Source organism: Magallana gigas, chromosome 8 (genome assembly GCF_963853765.1).
Source record: "Magallana gigas chromosome 8, xbMagGiga1.1, whole genome shotgun sequence".
Taxonomy (NCBI): Eukaryota; Metazoa; Mollusca; class Bivalvia; order Ostreida; family Ostreidae; genus Magallana; species Magallana gigas.
The window spans coordinates 21,301,245-21,322,744 of NC_088860.1; the positions used below are offsets into that span (position 1 = coordinate 21,301,245).

General features: G+C 33.0%; 1 protein-coding gene and 1 non-coding gene across 5 annotated transcripts; one reads left to right on the top strand and one right to left on the bottom strand.

The window, feature by feature from the left end:
- Positions 1–1,260: 1,260 nt before the first annotated feature.
- On the top strand, positions 1,261–7,159 carry LOC105343310 (octopamine receptor beta-2R). 4 transcript variants are annotated; one of them, XM_066068990.1, is made up of 2 exons: positions 1,261–2,008; positions 5,412–7,159. In XM_066068990.1, exon 2 carries the CDS (start codon positions 5,546–5,548, stop codon positions 6,716–6,718), a length of 1,173 nt encoding a protein of 390 aa, XP_065925062.1. In that variant the 5' UTR covers positions 1,261–2,008; positions 5,412–5,545; the 3' UTR covers positions 6,719–7,159. The 4 variants fall into 4 exon arrangements, with proteins under 4 accessions (XP_065925062.1, XP_011448929.3, XP_011448931.3 ...); XM_011450627.4 differs by having other exon boundaries at positions 1,261–1,806; XM_011450629.4 differs by having other exon boundaries at positions 1,261–1,631.
- Positions 7,160–11,200: 4,041 nt separating this feature from the next.
- Trnat-ugu (transfer RNA threonine (anticodon UGU)) lies at positions 11,201–11,273 on the bottom strand. Its single transcript has one exon. It is a non-coding gene; the product is annotated as a tRNA-Thr (tRNA).
- Between the last annotated feature and the right edge of the window lie 10,227 nt (positions 11,274–21,500).

The following is a 21,500-nucleotide window of genomic DNA, read 5'->3' on the forward strand; positions in this document are numbered from 1 at the left end:
TTGAATTTCCGTCTGGTGTAATTTTTCTATTTATAATTGAAAAATTAATCTCGGGTGTAATTTTTCATGTTGTGACATTGCCCTACAAAAAAATTCAAAAATGCTGTGCTGATGAATGCCCACTCATCAAAATTATGCAAATCCGCCTGGAAAAAAAAATTAAGAAGAATGTTTGATATAAATAAAACACATGTCGTTGCTACGACTGTCTCCATGTTGATACACGATACTACAGGTTACAAATGTAAGCAATGCGAGAAACCTCGCGTTCCTATTCATCTCGTGGGCACGATTGAAGTGTGTTTGATTAAGTAATCTGTGGTAGAAAATGCCATTAGCGTGTTTATGCGGAATCCCGTTAAGCATTTAATTATTTTGTTTTGCTCGCATATAATATTGTTAATATGAGACGTTTAACTGGCATGGCATCTATGTCTTATACTGCAATGACACCCACTTAATCTGTACAAAACAAAACGAGGGAAAAAAAGAATCATTCTGCGAGAAAAAAACCCGTTTTTGTCCGCAGGGGTCTATTTCTTCCTCGAGGAAGTTTTTCCACGTTCTCGATAAGGACATGGCACTGTGCTGATATCTTACAGAGTTTTCTTATTACTTTTTTTAAAAAGTGTCATGTACATTTGATCTTAATTTAATACTGTTTGCTACATGCATGCTAATAAGCTGACAAAGCAAAGAAGAAAAAACTACATATGTATATTCCTACCCCCACGAAGCACATTTCCTCTGGTACATTAACGCTAACTGCACCACTGGAATATAAATGTTTCCTAATTTGTTGTTTCTAATGTGGCAGTTGTGTATTTTTAAACAGAATAATTGTGGTTTAAATTTTGAAAATTTACCAACCATTAAATTTGTAGTATTTACAATGAAAACCAAAAAACCCCTCACATTGTTTACTCCAGAGTTTCAGTTTGGGGAGAGGCTCTGTGTCTTTTTAGAGTTATAAAGTTATTTATTTTAAACCGCGAAAAAATTTATACATTTATTCTAGTAAGAGGTTAAGGTTATGCAGCTTTTATTTTCAAGGTCAAAATCATCATTTTCCCCCCTCAAGGTTACAGTAGAACTTGGCCACAGACGGTCATTAGAAGCGTTTATAAAGCTAGCATTTCACAAGCACATTTCGTTGATAATTACTGGTGTATTTATATATATACATATCATATAAAGTTTTGTTCTACAGAGTATATATACATACTTACTGCACACTTAACGCTAATATCATTCTCCTTAGCCGATCGAGCGCGTCCTTAATTATTTTAACACACTTTGAGGGAGAAAAAATTTGGTTAACGATTGAAAGTGGGTCTTTTACAGATGCCCAGTATCGCTGACCGAGCGACCAGCCAAACGTCTGCGGTCCGGAATAAACTTTGAAACCCAAACAAAAACGGGAAATATGATAAACTGTTTAAGAAAAGAAAATAACAAGTTATGATAAATAAACCTGAGACATAATGTATGGTATCGTATGTGCCTTGCGCGTCGTTATAATTCATGAGTGCAAGTTCAGTAGGCTGCATGAAAGACAGAGACAAGCTTTTTGTTCTCCGCTGTACGTGAGTACACGGTGGATCACGCCCTCTTTGCGCGCCGATCAATAGGTAAGGAATCGAACGCGACTATTTACATGGACGGGGAGGGTTTGGTAAATTTAACAGTGCGTTGACAAGCCGTCATTCAGAACAAGGCTAAATCCAGAAGGTTATATTCTTAAAATAGGATTTATTACCCTTCTCTGCCTGTCTGGACGCCACTCGAGGGAGTTAGATTTCTCGGGTATTTGATAACTTTTTCAGATTGTTGAAATTGTTTTTCCTATTGTGTATGCCTGAAGTTGTGATAAAGTAAAGTCAAGGATTCACAAAGTGGAGTGTAGTATTTCATCCGTGTGTTTTTTCCGTTTTTGAAATGTGATGAAAGACACAAGTTTACAAATACATTTGCCTATGGATTTTATTGTCAATGCTTTTTTATAAAGGTAAGTCAGATGTGATAAAAATCTTTTGTATTCCTCATCATCGGCGTAAAAATGTTAAAATTGTTGTAGTCAGAGTTTGGAACTAACAAATATAATTCAAACTCAATCGTATTTTGTCTCATGGTAATTTTTTCTGTCTTCCGCAAAACATTGACTGCTACGTATACAATATGCTTCAGATGATGAGAAAGCAATAAATCGTTATCCCGTGATAAAATTAAAACAAATCGATGAATTATGTGGAACGATTTCTTCCAGATATATTAATTTTCTCATGAACCCTGTAATAAAATGTTTGATAGATCATGCAGAGAATTTCTTAATTTAGTGTCGACATTTCTATCTGATGATAAGAAAGCAAATTGAGGTACTAGTATATTCCTTAAAAATAAAAGAAAACTCGTTGAATGAAACTTTTATTTCAATGAATCAGCCAGGCAATATATTTTAAATACAAAGTTATAAATAACTTGAATCATTATAAAGATAAATCGTTGTTATTTTATTGTCCGCTGTGAATTTTGGTAAGTGGGATTTTTATTTTTATATTTACGCGCAATTTATCTATCGATCTCTTAAAACTACAAGAAAAAGATTTTGTTAAACTTTTATTTACATGCAACTTCAATTACACACAGACAAAGCCCAATGTCTGTTTTGATAAAATCGTCTCATCCCGTTTCCGGTACGGACGTCCGCCTTATGTTCTGTCACACGCAGCCTCTGAAATACATGTTGTTTTGGCACCATTTTGCTTTGCTCCATCCTAATAAGTATGTCATGTTGAGTATTCGAAACGGTCTAAATTGCATTGTCCTTAACAATTTAACCGCTGCAAAGTGTGTTCTTGTCCTAATGACTGTTTCGCGCGGCTGCAGTCAAAGGCAGATACATAATTATACTTTCTGTGTTAATTTGCTTTAGCCTTGTCGAATCAGAGAGTCAGTGTTATATTTACCAATGGCCATCAATTGTTTAAGAACATGAGTTAAAATTTTTAAAAAAAAAAATGCAGCAACGTTGCATGATGTATGTATACATCTCTTTGTTCTTTTTTCTCCCTATTCCTGCCAAGTCTGTATTCTCAAGACAGAAAATTGGTTCAAATTTCACAAGCGTCTATGATATGACTACTTATATTAAAAGGAAACGGTTGTTCAATCGATTCAAAATTTGCTCTTGTCATAATTTGTTTCCGAGATTGGGCCAAATGCAGCTTCCATGCACCTTCTTGATTTTTTTTAATTCTTTCTAAATAGGTTTGTCTTGTCATATAAGAGAACCAATTTTAATTTTACTGCCAATGCCTTATTGTATTAAAGAGAAATCGCGGTTTCACTGTGCAAAACATGCATTCCTTTGTGTCATGGTTCGTTTTGGAGATAGAGAGAAGCCACGCCGTCTTGATGTAACAGTTCAGATTTGATGTTTTCTATTGTTTGAAAACCTGTCTGTCAAAAACGGGGAATGTATATTTTTTATTTGACCTTGGAAATTACAATGTAAACGTTATCGGAAATATTTTTTTTTATTTGTTGATTGAAAATAAAACTAAGGAGATAAACTCACTGGCAAACAAACAAAGTTAGAAAAATGCCACATTAAATCTTACAGTCTTGGTCATAAAGATTCGATCTTCTTTCGTAAAATGGGTAGAATTGGAATTTGGAAATCTTAGATGTCTCGATGTTTTTTAAAGCTGCGTTCAGTTTCCCGTGGTACTGAAGTTCAAGTGCCTTGGCGATTACTCTTCCTCCTCTGATAAAATTGATGTGTGGAAAAAAAACTAATCATCGAAACCATAAATTGGGCGATGTGTGAGAATTTTGTAAATGAATGTGTCATCACCCGCGGTGAATAGGAAATCTTTAATGTTTCAACACAAATTTCAGGCATCTCTTTGCTCTTTGCGTAAAACATTCCTTTAATGTTTAATGTCCGAGTACCCTTTCATCTCGTTTCTATTTTCAATATTTCTCAATATTTTGCTTTTTAAATTTGTGTCATTAAATATGCCATAAAAACGTAAAGTTATGTTTTATATAGTCATCATTTTAAATACATATACGTATGTTAAATTTATGTAGCCACTTTCATTCATGAATATAGGCTGCGATGGCCATAACGCTTTGCGGCAAATCGTAAATCGGCAGGCAAATGACGCTCTCCCGTTAAACACCTTTCATCTATAGATTCATCGTAGCTAATTAGGAGGCATGCTCTCAATACCACAAACAAGAAGCACTTTAAAAGTTTAAAATTAGCAGTGATTAGATGTATCCGCGATATTGACTGGTTATATAAAATATTAAGTATTCGGGAGTTAGCTTAAATAGAGCTATACAAGGTAACAGGTGCGCGATACAGTTCTTTGTTGGTCATGAGGGAGGACAGATGTTATATTGTTCTTAAAGGCGATGCCCTTTAGCTCTACTGCAAAAGATGCATGTACTTCACTAAATCCTGGATTGCATCTTCCGAATCAGGAATTATCTTCAGTGTAAACATGTGCTTTAATGTACCTTTATCTACGCAAGTAAGCAATTTTTAGTTCATAAAAAACTGCATAATAAAACTGATTATATCAACAGCCTGATAGTCAGATGATACTCGATATACTGGTAACGCATGTTTAACTCACTCATTTACATTCACAATCTTGAGTAGGTTTTTTTTTCTAGTTAATTCAATCGAAAAATTTTTGTTGTTTTCTTACTTTTACCTGAAAGATCGTGGTTAATTTTTCGTTTTACAAATGATTGACCTTTTAACGTCAAGAGACCTTCCTTTTATAGACACTTACACCCGTATACACCTCAAACGGGCACGCTCTGTCTACCATTTTGATTTCGCAGAAGATGGCCTTGGCGACAAAATAAAAAAAAAAAAGGATGGACACTTTTTGATTTGGATTTCAAATTGGAAGAACATTAATTTATAATTTCAAAGATAATAATTCCTTATATTCCCTGCTGTTTCGAGAAGATGACTCGAGTTGGTAGAAGTCGCGAGGAGGGAGGTATCATACGACTTTAATTACAAAGGTCGCTCACCCCATGTGAAGAGAGTGGCAAGTTTAAGTGATGCCATGTCATACTTGCGTAGAAACTGTAAACTTTCGACATGAACTTCTTTTCTTTTCGTATTTTTAGTAACAGGTTGGATATCGACCCAATGAACGTTGTACGGTTCAGGACCCCTGGGCCCTTACTTCATATTAATGAGCACGATGCATTTGGATTTTTTCTCTCTCCGCTTTGAAGCATGCCAGTTGAAAAAAAAAAGAAAAGGCACCTTGATCAATAATGAATACCCTCTATTTATGGATATACAATATTAAGTAAGGGCTGTGATCGGATTGAAAAGGAAATCTTATTGAATTTTTTTATCATTTGTTTTACAGAGAATGAATCAAAGGAAGGACTCTGGGTAATGGTTGCGATGAGAGCTCGGAAGGACGTACACATACCGGAAGTAAAACTACTTATTCCTGTCTAGAACCGGAAGCACAATTGCTGCAGTTAAGTTTCACCTGGAATGTTGAAAGTAAATGATATGCACAGAAGTACGGATCTTCTCAACAACACTCTCTCTAATGGATCAGCGCACGACAGCGAACTGGAACCTTCGGTGAACATCTTTGTGGTAGTGTTGAAAGCGGTTGCCATGACACTCATCATGGGGGCCGCCATCGTAGGGAATTCTCTAGTGATAATTAGTGTTAAAAAGTTTGAAAAACTTCGAGGAAGGGTAACCAATTATTTCATAGTTTCCCTGGCCTTTGCCGACATTGTTGTTGCAATTTTGGTCATGCCGTTCAATGCAAGCCAAGAAATCACGGGAAAATGGTTGTTTGGAAGAGCCATGTGTGACATATTTAATTCTAATGACGTCCTCTTTAGTACAGCATCTATACTTCACCTATGCTGTATCAGTGTTGACCGTTACATTGCCATCAACTATCCGCTCCAATACGATTCGAAAATGACAAAACGCTGCGCATGCGCAATGATTTTTACAACATGGGTCGCATCGGTGCTTATTTCGTATATTCCAATCCATGCTCAGTTTTACACTACAAACGAACATTTTAAATTGTTGGAACAAAACCCAGACTCGTGTACATTTCAAGTGAATAGAATCTACGCTGTCGTCTCATCAAGCGTTTCCTTTTGGATCCCGTGTACCATTATGATTTTTGTGTATTTCAGAATATTCATTACTGCGAGAAGACAAGAAAAACACATTCGGACCACCAGTTTTTATTCTTACAAGTACATTGAAAATGGTAATTCGGACTCCCTACTCCCAGCCTCAACGAAATCCGGCAAAGTCTCGGAACGAACGAGATGGAAACGAGAACACAAAGCTGCGAAAACTTTAGGAGTTGTGATGGGTGCATTCATTATGTGTTTTTTACCTTTCTTTTCTTGGTATTTAATAACCAGTTTATGCGCAGACGATTGTCCCTATCCACCGTTACTTGGATCAATCTTGTTTTGGATTGGTTACCTAAATTCCTGTTTAAATCCAATCATATATGCATATTATAACCTGGAGTTTCGGACTGCGTTCAAACGTCTTTTACACATGCGCAATTTACGTGGGTCTTTTCCTAGTAGTTCATCAGCACGAAATGGATCTGATGGGGAAAATAACAAAGCTAAATACATTGTTGTTAACAAGGAGTCAATGTTGACAAATGTTTAATTAAATTGTTGTTTTTAAAGTAAAAATGGTATTCACAAAAACATTGAATAGATCTCAGGAATAGCCTGGTGTTTGATAGAAAAAGTTAACTACCTTTGATTAAAATTCAGCCATCGGGAAACCAACATCTATTTGTTCTAGATGAAAAATAATTATCATTGATGACTGTGTCGAAATCCATCTAATAAATAGAAAATTGTGATGACGTCATGTGATATATTTGTATATATATATATTTTTTTTTTTTTGCTTTGTTCCAAAGTAGTTTATGAAACTACATGTATTAATTTTGGAACAGTATTCGTATTTTTATGACCCATATCCTTTATAAATTATTTGTTCATTGCAAATGTAATTACATGTATGTTCTATTTATTGAAATGAAATTGTTTTAAATCATAACTTTTATACGTTTGCTTCATCACTTTATTTCCAATATAAATTGTTGTTTTTTAAACGACCGAGTTAATGCCAAATAAAGGCAATGTTTTAATATTTAATTCAGAATATATATCATAATTGTAAAAATGTCTTCTACAGAAATTATTTGAGAAGATGATAGATAAAGTGCATACATTAAAGGTCAGAATAAGAACAGAAAAAAAATCCGAGGGAACAGACGATACAGAATTACTAATCGACATAACAGATATCCAGAAAAAAAATATTAGGCCATATTCTAAGGAATATAGCACATAGCTAAGATAAAAGTTAGATTGTTTAATTTGAGATGCTGAATTATTTTTAGAGTTTTTACACTTTCTTAATGGCTCTCCGGGGTTATCTCCCTTGGTTTCCAAGATAATCCGCGATTTCTTCATAGACCAGATATTCAGCAGCTCGTAAAAACAGACAGTAAAACAGTTTGAAACCTAGATTTGTTCTTTTTTTTTTATCTTGCCCAAGGATGTTCAAGCTTTGTTGATACCCTTTAGACATCTTTGATAATTTTTCTTTCGAGCGCAAGGTCCAACGGTCGAGCAGCTCTGATCTGCTTGCATTGCAGTTGTTTTTAATTTTATTGTGGAAACTGAAAATGCGCACACCTAGTGTTGTACTAATACGTAGAAGTTGTTTGCAAGACAACATCATATCAACATAAACATTACGTCATATCAACATAAAAATAATGTCATATCAATGTGAATGGTCGTCAGAGAAGTACGCAAATGTGAGGACAAAAACTCGCTATATGTTGGCTCTACCGACTGCTCAATATCAAATATTTGATCGTAAAGTTGTTGTCCGACAATAACAACAACAACAACAACAACATCTGTAGCTCTTGAAACAAATATTAATATTCTATCTAATTCATCCTTATCATGTATGATATGTGCACAAAAGTCTTATGTTTTCGCTTTTGAACAAAACAAAGAAAATTGGTAAAAGGATTTTCTATACTAGTATATACGAACAACAATTAAGTACAGAATTTTAAAAATATCAGTATATGTGACGTGGTGAATTCCGCGGCAATGGGTAAAAGCGGCAAGTCGTGGTCATTTCTTGAAATCTTTAGAAAAACGTTCTTGTGAAAATATAATATCACTGACCTTAAGGATGGTAATTAAAAGTAGGCGATAACAGTAGGAGACGAAAATAAGATGATTTTAAGGATATAAATATAAGGTAATCTGAATGTCAAACAAAAACATAGTGCTCGTTGGAAATTCGGTTTCAATTTTTTTTTGTTGCCCATCTAGTTTTCATGAAGTTGTTTACGTCTGTAATATATAAGTGGCATCATGTGATGCGATAACATATAAAAGGCAACAAATTGCCATTAGATTTTCAGATATAAAACAAGTGAAAATATGAAGGTTATTTTCAGACCTACATTTTTAAGATGGCATCTACGTAGTTAACTGCAAGACAAATTATCTGCAAATTCTTTTGACATTTTACGTACGTTCCCACTGCAGGTAGTTTCACATTTTTTTTACCCTTGTACGACGACAAATTGCAGGCTGCAAATAGCTCTTTTCGTAGAACGAAATATAGGTTAGTGTTACATGCTTAAAACTAGGTTTTTCATGTGGGAAAATCAACGATGAAAGTAATAAATTTTAGATAAAAGGACATAACTTATAACTTTTTTTTATAAAAATCAAGATACAGTTAGTAATATGAAATGTTAGTACTGCATTATTTAGAAAATTCATTTATTTCAATATTACAGTGACATGTTGTTATTGCGTTTATGGTGAAAGTTGTAAACAGCAAAAAACGTTGTCTGGTTTTGGTTTCCATGTGATTGTCGTTGCTGGTGCATTTGTTGTTTATATAGGTAATGAACGAATTTCTGTCATTGTTATCCATTGTGCTGCTTCTATTTCGTTTCTGTAGTGGCTGTATTCAAGGCCATAAAGCTGATTTACAATCTAGTGACCACATCATGACTATCATATCGTTTTTCCCGTCGTATCGCACATTTCAATCTACAATTCACAACTCTAATGATATAATTTTCAAGAGTGACTTCATTGTCATTTCTCGCCTCTTTAACAAAACAGACCTTATTCATCAGCATCAAATTATGCATGATTTACTTGTGTGATAACGACATAAAAGGACATCCCTTCATTGTAATTATCTATTTATATCCCAATCATCACATTGGATCTGTACCCGCGGGAACCCCAACATCAGAAACCACGTGACACTTTTTGATGATTCCATCAAGTCTCTTTGCGCCGAAAAATGATTTTCTTTTCAGCCAAAATGTTTTTATGTTGTTGAGCCATAGACGGCATCAACCGGATCCGGAACAGATAGGGAGGAAGGGGATTCTGGTATCTCGAAAAGCGTTATCCCCCTTAATGCCTTGGCTCTAGTTTACAGGACAGAGATAATGAAAAAGTACATCCGACATCAATTTAATTTGATTATCTCGGCATCAAAAGTTATTTCCCAGCTCTTTATTTGTGTCTCTATGTCATTTTGAAGGCCATCATACGGGAAGTCGTTCTATTTTTGGATCATTCTTTCAGAAAATTATTCTTTTATTTATAAATCAGTGATCATAGTTTTGATTTAATTTGATATCTATAAACTAAAGTCTATAAAAAGACAATGCTCAGATATGAAGACCTTATTTCCGTATGCTGTCGATAAAATCTGAAGAAAAAAAAATCATAATTTTTATGGATTTGTTAATTATATAAGGCGACAAACTAATGATTTAAAGAAAAAAAAACTTTTAACTCCAAAAAATGCTGAGTAGAGACCCACCTTAAAATTATAATTTAAAAAAAAACGATAGGAAAAGTTGAAAGCACATTAATGAGGTTGGTTTGTTAGATTCTGTTTCCAACACACGGTTAAGCTCACTAATTTTCTTTTTAATTTGGCAAGATCACTATGACTTAATTCCCACTACTCTGACAATTTTGCTTACTTGAATATACTTTTAAAAGCATACTAGCCTACAGTACAGATTGATTGAATTACGTACGTGTATTCAGTCCTGTTATCTTTTATCTATTCGGATCTCGGCTCAACATCTGCATCGATTTATTCACCTCCTGTGACTTTTGACACATTAAAAAATGACCTTTCAGTTTGAGAAGCAGTATATAGCGGATTCAGAAAGTCAAATTTTAATTAGATTGAAAGAAATCACATACCCCCACCCACCGAATTTCATACCCAGAAATACATGTATGTACATTTCACATGTTCATATATGCACTTACGTCTGTTACAATAATTTTTTAAAGAACTGAACAAAGTACTTATAGAAAAACATTGTTAATTAATTCTATTTCCTTACTGAAATGAACTCATTTTGTTCTTGTTACCGCCATTGGATGTTACAAACTACATGCTAATCGGGAGACCTACAGGTATTTGCGGTATTATGCATGATACATAACTCTGTGTGAATCAAAATGACAGGGGACCCGAACATACTTTTCTTAAGAATAAAACGTTGACACCAAAAATTTATTTGTGTGCGTGCTAATTAAAGCTATCCAGGGAACACCAAGGTTAACATAAAAAAATAACAGGTAATAAAATTAATATTTTTGTTTTTGAGCAATGCGATATACATGTACAATCCTTCCTAATGCGGTCGGACTGAACTGTTTTACAGACAATCGAGGACAGTGATATAATATGGTCATTAGAGAAAATGTAGAGTCGAGGTTTCTTTGGCTCCATTAGGTCTTAAATAATTGACATACATGTAACTGGCCATGGATATATCCAGAAATATTTCCAAGGTCATTGTTGGGGGGGGGGGGGGGTACACATTCATAAAAAAGTGTTCTACTTAAAATCGGTTTGTTTGTTATAAGCATGGTAACCATGAAAATCAAAATGAGAGCGGAACCCCCTTACACTCTTTCACTGTATAACATGACAGAGAAAGGGGTATGCAGTTATATGAGGATTGCTTCATTATTAAATAGATAATTTATTGCGTGTGCCATATTGTTGAACCACCCCCAAAAATTCATATCTATATTATGTAAAAGCCCCCAGTGAGGATCGAACTCACGACCCCTGGTTTACAAGACCAGTGCTCTAACCACTGAGCTATGGAGGCTCCATGTGACACAAATAGTAGGTTGACATTTGGTACTCAAGGTATACGATTGATTTAACCTCTTACATTTTCACAGCTGGCGCATTGATAAGATTTACCTCACTGTTCACTGTTTGCCAATCTTTGAAAAGAAAGAAAAAGACTGACGATTTATTCATTTAAATGTATATCTATATTTTTGAATGTAAATGAATATATACCAGCATAAATTTATTGATACATTTCTAATAATAATACACGAATTAATTATAACATGTGCATCATTTTTCAAATAAATACAAACGATAATCAAAAGGCTGACGTTATATTTTTCATTTTCTTATTTCAACCCCTCCTGAGTTAAAGGCCAAAAAGATTTTTTCTTATTTTATCACTCTTTGTCCGTCATCCGTCTGTCCGTCTGTTAAAATTATTACATTTTTTACTTCTTCTGCGGAACCACAGGACCAATTTTAACCAAAAATAGCACAAATAATGCTAAGGTGAAGGTGAAGGGCTTTAAGTTTGTATAAATAAAAAACCAAGTTTTCTGCTTCCAAGAGATGGCAATTGGGAGATACATTTACTGAAATAAGATCGAAGAATAGTTTAAATAGTTTAAATATGAGTAGAAAATTACGTGATGTCATCTTTAAGGAGCAATAATACATTAGGTAATTCTTAAATGTAAATTATTTACCATACCCAGAATTGTGATATTCTTCGCATGAAAGTCTACCCGAAGCTAGCATGCTGTTCCCGAAGAAAAGACTTTGCATACTAAGTTAAAATATATGCTTCAACGCCGGGATAACATAGTTTTAATTTACGAAAATTATAATTGTCCCCCAAATCATATCTTACGATCGATGTAATAGCTTCTTGAATGACATATTTGCTTTGTAGTTTATGTTGTCAATACAACCAAATACATCAATGGCAGGGCGATTGGCACATAAACACTTCTTTTTATCTTCAAGTTATGCATCAAAAATTTGATAAAACCTTTATATATTTTTATTCTCTAACATACCAAGTATAATTTGATGTATGTGTTTGTTTATTTCATTATGTAATAATTTAAAACTAACTGCTTCATTAACATATTTTTTTGTTTAAATCTAAAATAGGCAGGTGAACATAAAACGCACGCACATTAATAAATGCAGGTAAAAAATCTTTCGTTTTAGTGAAAGAAGAGGAAAACCCAGACAAGATAACTCGTGTCCATAAGCAGGTTCTGCGTTTTGCAAAGTAGAATCTTTATTGATGATTTTAAAATAATTCATCAACTTCTATTTAGATACGTGTATCGACATCATATCTTTTTCAAATAGTTACTTCGATATCCGAAAGAATAATTTTAAGAAAAAAATCACACATTGAAAATAATACCTTTTTAATAGTGTTTCTCGAGCCAATTCTACAAAGTTGTGTTACGGTATCAGACTCAAAAGATCAACCTGAGCTGCAATTTCCATGTCGAAATATTTTTCATTGTAAAATATTTCTTTAAGTCACAATTCATCGGAAAATTTATTTAAAAGCTCGTATTGAAATGAATCATTTTCATCCTGCGCACAAAACAAAATATATTTCGAAAAGAAATTTTTTCTCTGAAAATATAAAAAAAATTAATATATGATTATCATAAAGTATTGGGTTACCTGCAGATCTATATGTACTATCACTTTTTTATACCTGTATAATATAATTCATTTACTTAAAATAACGGCAATGAAAATAATCCTTTATTCTGCGTTAGCCGACTTCGAACAATTCTGTTAAATGATTGAAAACTCTAGCAAAAACTTATAAATTCACAGATTAATGGAAAGGGTAATAGGTTCTTTCGCCCAAATACATGTACGCAGAATTCATGTCTGGAATTTGCCTGTGGTATTACTATATAAGATGGAAATTGTCCATGTCCCTGAATCAATATTTGGTTAATTCCAGTCTGAAAACTTGCTTAGAGACTTCCGGGACAAATTGAGCACCTGCGTACAGAGAAGAAAAAGTTAACGTTGGCTTTGTGGGTGAGGGTAGGGGAGAGGATTATATTGTGCGCCAGAAGGTAATTTTAACCACATAAAACCTTCAAATTTTCAATCTGTAATCCCAAAAGTAACGAGTAATAGATGAATCATAACACTTATTAAAGGAACTAATATATAACAGTTCAAGAAAACAGCAGGCTAAAGAAAATATAGGATATAATAAAAGATCTTGATCATTTGTTTTATATAAAGATTTCTGGTATTTTTTTTTAGGGGGGGGGGGGGGGGTTAGCGTGTTTTTATCGGATATTCAGTCCGACTATATTACTAAATTTCGGTCTTTATGTGGCAGTATGATACAAAAGTGTATCGAAGAGCAATAACTCTACATACATTTGAGTAAATCCGAGTGATCAGTCTGATATTGCGACAAATTGAGGTTTAACTGTAATTAAAATAAAGAGTTACATATATGTATATTTCACATACTTTTGTTTATACACTTGATTTGATTCATATCATTTAATATCGATGTATTTGTACTTGGAGCTTTAAAGAGGTTCGTTCCTCTGTTTTGAGGTAGCCAATTTGAATCACCTTTATTCTGAAAATTCTGCATCGCATTTGATTTCAACTTGTTTATTCATATTTTACAATACTTAAAAAACTGCATTGAATAAAAATTGAATGTACGAATTTGACGTATTTACAGAGTTTAGTAAGGGACTATATTTTGTGGCGGAAGGGTTTCAAGAGGTTTTCATAACTCAAGTATTCTAGAGTTCTGTAATTTTGCCTTCCTAATTTTCAATAAAGACCAAACTTCCAGATAGTTTCTGCGTTTAGATATTTTTATTTTGTATAAAAAACTATCTGAACATTTTTTTAACATTTCGATCGACAAATATTTAGCTTATACTCCATAAAGGTCTAGAAAACATTTACCCCAATTTTTGCCTAAAATTAGCTTATTTCATGCCATATCTAAAAATCTAATTACATAATAGACCTAACATTTGGTTTTATTTTCTGAATTAATAAGAATTTTTAAAAAAATTCTGTTATAATTTAGGTAAAAGTTTGACACTTTTAAAACTATTTTTTTGCATGTTGAATTGTTTCTTTGGTGCAAAAAGGTCAAAATAAGGTATATCCGGCCCCGAGGTTATAAAACTTTCTTGAGTACGATGTCGTACTCCAAATCGTACTCCGTGCTCCAAATCGTACTCGTACTCAAGGTATCGAGGTTATAAAACTTTTTCATACTCATACTCGTACTCCGGCTGAGTACAAAACGGCGATTTTCTGAGTAAGCTATGAAGCTTTCTCAAAGTCGTACTCAAGACATTTAATCTAAATAAAATGCAGTGCAAACATATAATTATATTGTTCATATTGTAACGTTGCTGTATAATACGCTATAATTTAATCATTTTTACATGTATATGAATTAAAATGGAAAGTTTTTACCATTTTATTAATGACATATCTAGATATAATGGAGGTGAATTTAAGAGTAAGGGCGAACTGCAACCAAGATTATCAAAATAACTTTTAGATAGTTTGCTTCATTAATTAATGTACATATACATGTAAATCTACGTACAAAATACTACCGTTGAATAGCTCGACTTTTTAAGAATTCTGTTTTTAGTCAAATACGACCCATACACCCCATCACTTAAAACAAAGAAATCAATGTACATGTATCGTTATTAATCAATTTCAATCAGATGTACTTTCTGGGTCCCTTTTTTGATTATAGAGAAAATGTAGGTTAGTTCTAAACATTTTATAGAATAAGCGGTAAATCAGTGGCGGAGTAAAGGAGGTCGACCCCGCCCCCCCCCCCCCCCCACCCCCCACAGCCCTAAAAAAATTGTCCAAATAAAGTTAAATCATACTCCTTCTGGCAAAGAAATTGTACAGCTTGCGAGTCTTAATTATCTTTTTTTTTTAACTTGGGGGATTTCTCTACATTAGACTGATTTCAATTGTGCAATAGGAAGAAAACGCGTGTGGTCAATGGTGAAACTAAAAAACCCCAGAAAAAAACATTATGGTTACGCTGTCCTTGTGTTCAAATATGACCCGTCACCCATATACCCCCATTTAAGTAATTGGTTATACTAACTAGTGTTTTAACGACTCTTCCATTGTTATTATAATATAAGCTGGTATATATAGTTATCTTTTATTAAAACTTCATTAATTGACATTGTCCCATTGAACTTGATTTTTGAACTGATTAATTTACAGTCATTCGAAAGAAAAAAATAAAAAGATATGTTTCTTGGATTTCTACAAGACAGAGGAATTTGATGACTGTAGGTCTTTAATCTACAAACCTTTAAAAATTGTAAATAATTTTATTACTTTAAGTATACCGGTAATCACGAAAAGAAATATCTCAAACGTCTATTTGAAGACTTCCTTTTTACCCTACAAAATCTCTAGAATCCTGGAGCTTCCGGGGCCGGTTGTGCTCCTTGGGTCACCAACAGGACTTTGCCCTGGACCATCTAGAGGCCTCAAATCGGCCTCTCCAGACTTCCTGTCTTACACTGACGCCCCCTCTAACTTCAAATTCTGGATCTACCCCTGGAACTGTTTTTTTTTTTAAATTATCATAGAACAGCTACTGTCTGCATGTGGAAAATACTGGCTTATAAATCGCCTTTCCTATGTAGTGTCAAAAACGCTGTGAAATTTAGAGTAATTTTGAACAAGGTTCATTTCCTCTATCTCAAAATATCGATACCATTAAAGATAATAAAAACCTATTTTAAAAGTTAGCAAAAAGCAATCTTACTTGGAAATATAGAAAGTAATCAAGAATCAGCAGTAAGTAATTAAAACGCAAGTTAAAGGGCATTAGATGTAAACATAAAGATAAGATTTCGAATTTTCAAGTTTTGTTTTGACAATATTTTTAAAATTATGACGTACATATTTGGTTTCCTAGGTGACCATACATACTACATATAGCTGCAGAGATCTAGATGTGTTCTTTGTCTAATATAGCCAGCAACTTATTTTTATTTTTACTGCGGGAAGGTAGAGTATCCATTCCGAACCATCTGCCAGTATTTGATTTTTATTTTCCAAATATCAAAGAAATTTTACCATGGAACATCACCTACCTTACGATTTTTATTATTCATTTCGAATTAAAACATCGAGAGCATAGACATGAATGAGTATACGTAAGGTGAAATGCATTGTTTGGCTTAACATTTGATTATAAACGCTCGAATATACGGATGGTGGGTCCCGGTGACCCCATAGTCTTAAGTATTACTAGACTTTGACCTGTGCATGCACGGGTTGACATTGCATATCGGACATAATTTACGAAATAGGTACATCGACACACCTTATTATTGACATTTACATAACAAAGCTATAAGCATACAATAATGCTATTACTTTCACTACACTTTCGTTAGTTTGAATAATCTAACTGTGTCTCGCGAAAGGCCCTCACCCGACCTCACCACAGTTAGAATGCCTCCATTATACCCGTAATAAAGCAGAAAATTGCAGAATCGCTCTGGAACGATTTTTGAGAAATTTAATGAAGTTGCCTTGAAAATAACAGTCAAATTCATCACAACAAACCTTTTTGAGAGTGCAAATACCTTTCAACTAAAAAATTTAATCCAAATAATGGAAGAATTCAACACCTTTTCACCAACGTACACGTATTTTCTTTGTAAAACTGGGTCCGTAGGACATTATTCATTTTTACGATAAAACATATTTTATCTTCACTCTCCTTACAAATATAATGTAACTTAATCAAATATTTTTTGTCATCACGAAGACAAATCTAAGTACTTTGTTGAAATGTATATTTGTTATTTTATACTTTCTCTCATAAGAAATCATTAATATATATGAACAGAATATATAGCAAAAGTCAAATGAAAATTTACCCGTATTTGTATTATCATTTCTGAGTTTATTCATGTAGATGTAATATTGTGGAAACATAAACTAAAGATCCCGTTAGGGTGAATGTATTGCGCAAGCGCAAGATTGTAAAATCCAAAAAATCTAGGTGATTTCCGGGATTTTTAGAGGAATTATAGTTGATTATTAATTAGCGAAGCTTAACTGAGGAAAAATAAAAACAAATTGGTAATCTTCAAGTACCAATGATGTTTAATATATATAAAACAAAAGACAATATTCTTCCGATTTCTCGGTATTAAAGACCAAAAATTCGAGTCTATTATTTTAATATAGTACATGTAGTATAGATAGATACATGTATTAGTATCTTTCTACAAATGAATATATAAAAATAAAATTTGGTGTTATGACATCAAATTTTATTTTTAAATACACAGTTATGGAAAAACATTAAGTATGATCAACGTATATATTCTGCTTGAGAATTCGGATAATTTATTTAGAGTTAATTAAAAGCTTGTTTATGTTAAAAAAAGATAACTTAAATTAATCATAACCCGCATGATAGAAGCTAGAATTTATGAGAGAGAGAGAGAGAGAGAGAGAGAGAGAGAGAGAGAGAGAGAGAGAGAGAGAAAGAGAGAGATTTGAAGGGGGTTATATTGTTATTCTATGCAATCGATTGAAAATACATGCACTACTTGTGATAAAATAGCTTCATTGCATTTTCATGTGAGAGATTTTTCTTTATATAGCTAAGCTGTGTGAATATTCATCTCTTAAATTATTTTATTTTATTAGCAAGTAACTTTTTAGATAATTCATATAGTTATTCCTTTTTTATCTAAAGTAACCAAATATTTATGTCAAATGCATCAAAATTAACACATGTATTTCGAATTTTAAAGATGAATAGGAAAAGGCTTGCTCAAAAATATCAATGAACGTTACATAAGATTAAAAATGACACAGTACGTGTATGTATAAATTCTAAACACACATTTTCAAGCCTTGACTAAGTGAGAAAAACTTGAACCATCAATAAAACCCCACAAAAAGGGTTACAGCAACTTTAGTACACACTTTCCTTGAACATGTTGTTTCGGTTTAACGTGGTCCTCATATTGGAAATTTCAAAAATATTTCAATTAGTAAATTTTCTTAAACTCTCGTGTACATTCCCAAAAGAATTGAAATGAGAAACTTTACATGTGTCCTTGGCTTTTGGCATATGTTCATTGATGCAATTCCAACCCCCATCCCCACCCCACCCCTTCAAGATATTAGATGTTTTTTTTTTTTCTCACCAGAATTTTGAAAGGCAAATATAGTATGTTGCAATTAAATTGGAATACCCATATAATTTCCTTAGTGCATACTATATGAGTGAGAAAATAAACGGATCTTCTCAGTATTTTTGTGATTTTCCCAAGTATATGTTTCTATTTTTGAATTAAACTCTTTCCTGTTTTTCCAAATACAGGTACTGCTCACTAAATATCTTATGAGATACATGTATCAACTTGGGGGCAGTGACTTTCCAGTTTTGTATTGGCGTCGTTTCTGACCTTATCCTGACATGTAAAATATCAAAATCGTTAAAAAGCCAGGAAAACTTAAGATATCTATACTATCTATACTACTATATTAAAATAATAGACTCACATTTTTGGTCTTTAATACCGATAAATCGGAAGAATACTGTCTTTTGTTTTATATATTCTAAACGTCATTGGTACTTGAAGATTACCAATTTGTTTTTATTTTTTCTCAGTAAAGCTTCGCTAATTAGTAATTAACGAAAATTCCTAAAAAAAAAAAATAACGGAAATCATCTTGATTTTTTGGATTTTACAATCTTGCGCTTGCGCAATACATTCACGCTAATGGGATCGTTAGTGTGTTTCCACAATATCATATTTGCATTAACAAACTCAGAAAAGATAATACAAATACGGGTAAATTTTCATTGGAATTTTGCTTTATATTCTGTTCATGCATTAATGATTTCTTATGAGAGAAAGTATAAAATAACAAATATACATTTCAACTAAGTACATGTACTTACTTTTGTCTTCGTGATGACAAAAAATATTTGATTACATGCAAAAAAAAATTCACATTATATTTCTCAGGAGAGTGAAGATAGAATATGTTTTATCGTTAAAATGAATTAAATTGCGGAACATTAACTGGCAAGATTGGAAATATACAGCTTACGTCAATTTCACCTGTTACAGTCAAAACATTTGAAATGGGCGGGAACAAATTAGTGCGGACGTCTGAGAAAACATTGGATTGAAACTGTATATAGGATGTGTATTTTCAATCCACGTCAGCATTTCTAAAACAATTTAAAAAATAATATTTGGTATCAACAAAGCGATTGATAAACATTTTATTTAATCAATTAATATATAATTAATAGCAAATATGGAAAGATCCCAATTTTAGAGCGATTATATTTAATAAAGGAAAGCATTGTCCGATGACTTCAGAGAATCAGTCGTACATGTACATTGTAACAAGTCTGAAATCAAGTGGGACCATTGTTGAATCGGGTTTATTCCCCCAGGAGAATTATTCAAATTCGGGTGAATAATTTCAAATTTTATCCAGATAAAAACTATTTTTTGCTAAGTTAATGTATACGAATTGATATGATATGCGCGTTCATTGTTTAACTAGCTAAACACTAACTTGTGACGACTGATTTTCTAAAGTCACCGGGCAAAGCTTTGCCTTGCGTATGATATCTCCCAAATTAAGATCTTCTCATATTTCCTTATTATTTACTTACATGTATTGATGACATAGAATCTTTATCAATCACCTTGCTGAAATTATTTTTTTTTTGATCGCTTTAAGTCGTATACTTTAACAAGATAGAAACGCTGAGGTGAATTGAAAAACACATTCTATCACTATGTTTTCTCAGACGTCCGCTTCAATTTGTCCCCGCCAATTTCAAATGTAACGGGTGAAATTGACATTAGCTGTATATTTCCAATCTTGCCAGTTAATGTTCCGCGGTCTTAATGTTTTACGATAGAAAAAATGTTTTGAATTATTCCATTATATTGATTAAATTTTTAAATGAAAGATATTTACAGTCTCAAAAAGGTTTCTTATGATGAATTTGACTGTTATTTTCAAGGCAACTTCATTAATTTTCTCCAAAATCGTTCCGGGGCGATTCTGCAATTTTCTGCTACATTACGGGTATATGGAGGCATTTTATAACTGTGTTGAGGGCCTTTCCCGAGACACGGTTAGATTATTCAAACTAAGAAAAGTGAAGTGAAATTAATAGCATTATTGTAGGCTTATAGCTTTGTTATGTACATGTAAATGTCAATAATACGGTGTGTCGATGTATCTATTTCGTAAATTATGTCCGATAGGAATGTCAACCCGGGTCAAAGTCTAGTATCGAACTAAATTCTATGTTGAAATATTCTTTTCATATCCGTGTAAATTCTTACTTCATTCTATAATATTCATATTGTTCCTTACAATATAATTATACTTAACCATCACATGCATGAATCACTATCTGAGTCACATGAGAGAGAGAGAGAGAGAGAGAGAGAGAGAGAGAGAGAGAGAGAGAGAGAGAGAGAGATTTGACATAAACACAATTTGTTGATAATTTTACCATTTACACTGGATTTATCGTCTTTGTTGCTCAAAAATTCATAAGTTATAGATACAGACACATCTCCATGCTTGCAGATGAAGAAGGTAATATGTACATGTAAAGAAAGTGTTACATTTTGTTGATAAATAATTAATCTGAATACATGTACAGTTTGCCTACATGCCAGGACTATTTACATGTACATGAATTACCGTTCTCTGTCTTTCTCCAGAGACGTAAAATACATCGATCGGCTTTTGGAGCATACTCCAAATAGTACTCAACGGAGAACGTACTCCAAAACTTTTATAACCTCGGTTTTTGGAGTCGTACTCAGTGGAGCACATACTCGGAGTACGGAGTACGAGATGGAGTACGAGTATGGAAAAAGTTTTATAACCTCGGGGCCTGATGTCTCATGTGTTGATTATCTAGCCATCTAGATTTTAACAAACTCATGCCATATATAGATTCATATTTTTTTTCAAACATTATAGAAAAGTAGACATGATGTAAATATTAGGTCGATAATTCTCGACTGAAATGAAAGACCGGACAATACTTGGACAGCACACACTTGATGAATTGAATTTTAGTTATCACTATATATATTTTAACGTTAATCGTTCTGCTTCACTATCATAAAACATTGATTCAATGTTGTTACGATTTTCTAAAAGAAATCTACTT

What these genes read in the sequence shown, in the direction of transcription:
- LOC105343310 (XM_066068990.1), top strand. Translation starts at nt 5,546, where the DNA reads ATGTTGAAAGTAAATGATATGCACAGAAGTACGGATCTTCTCAACAAC.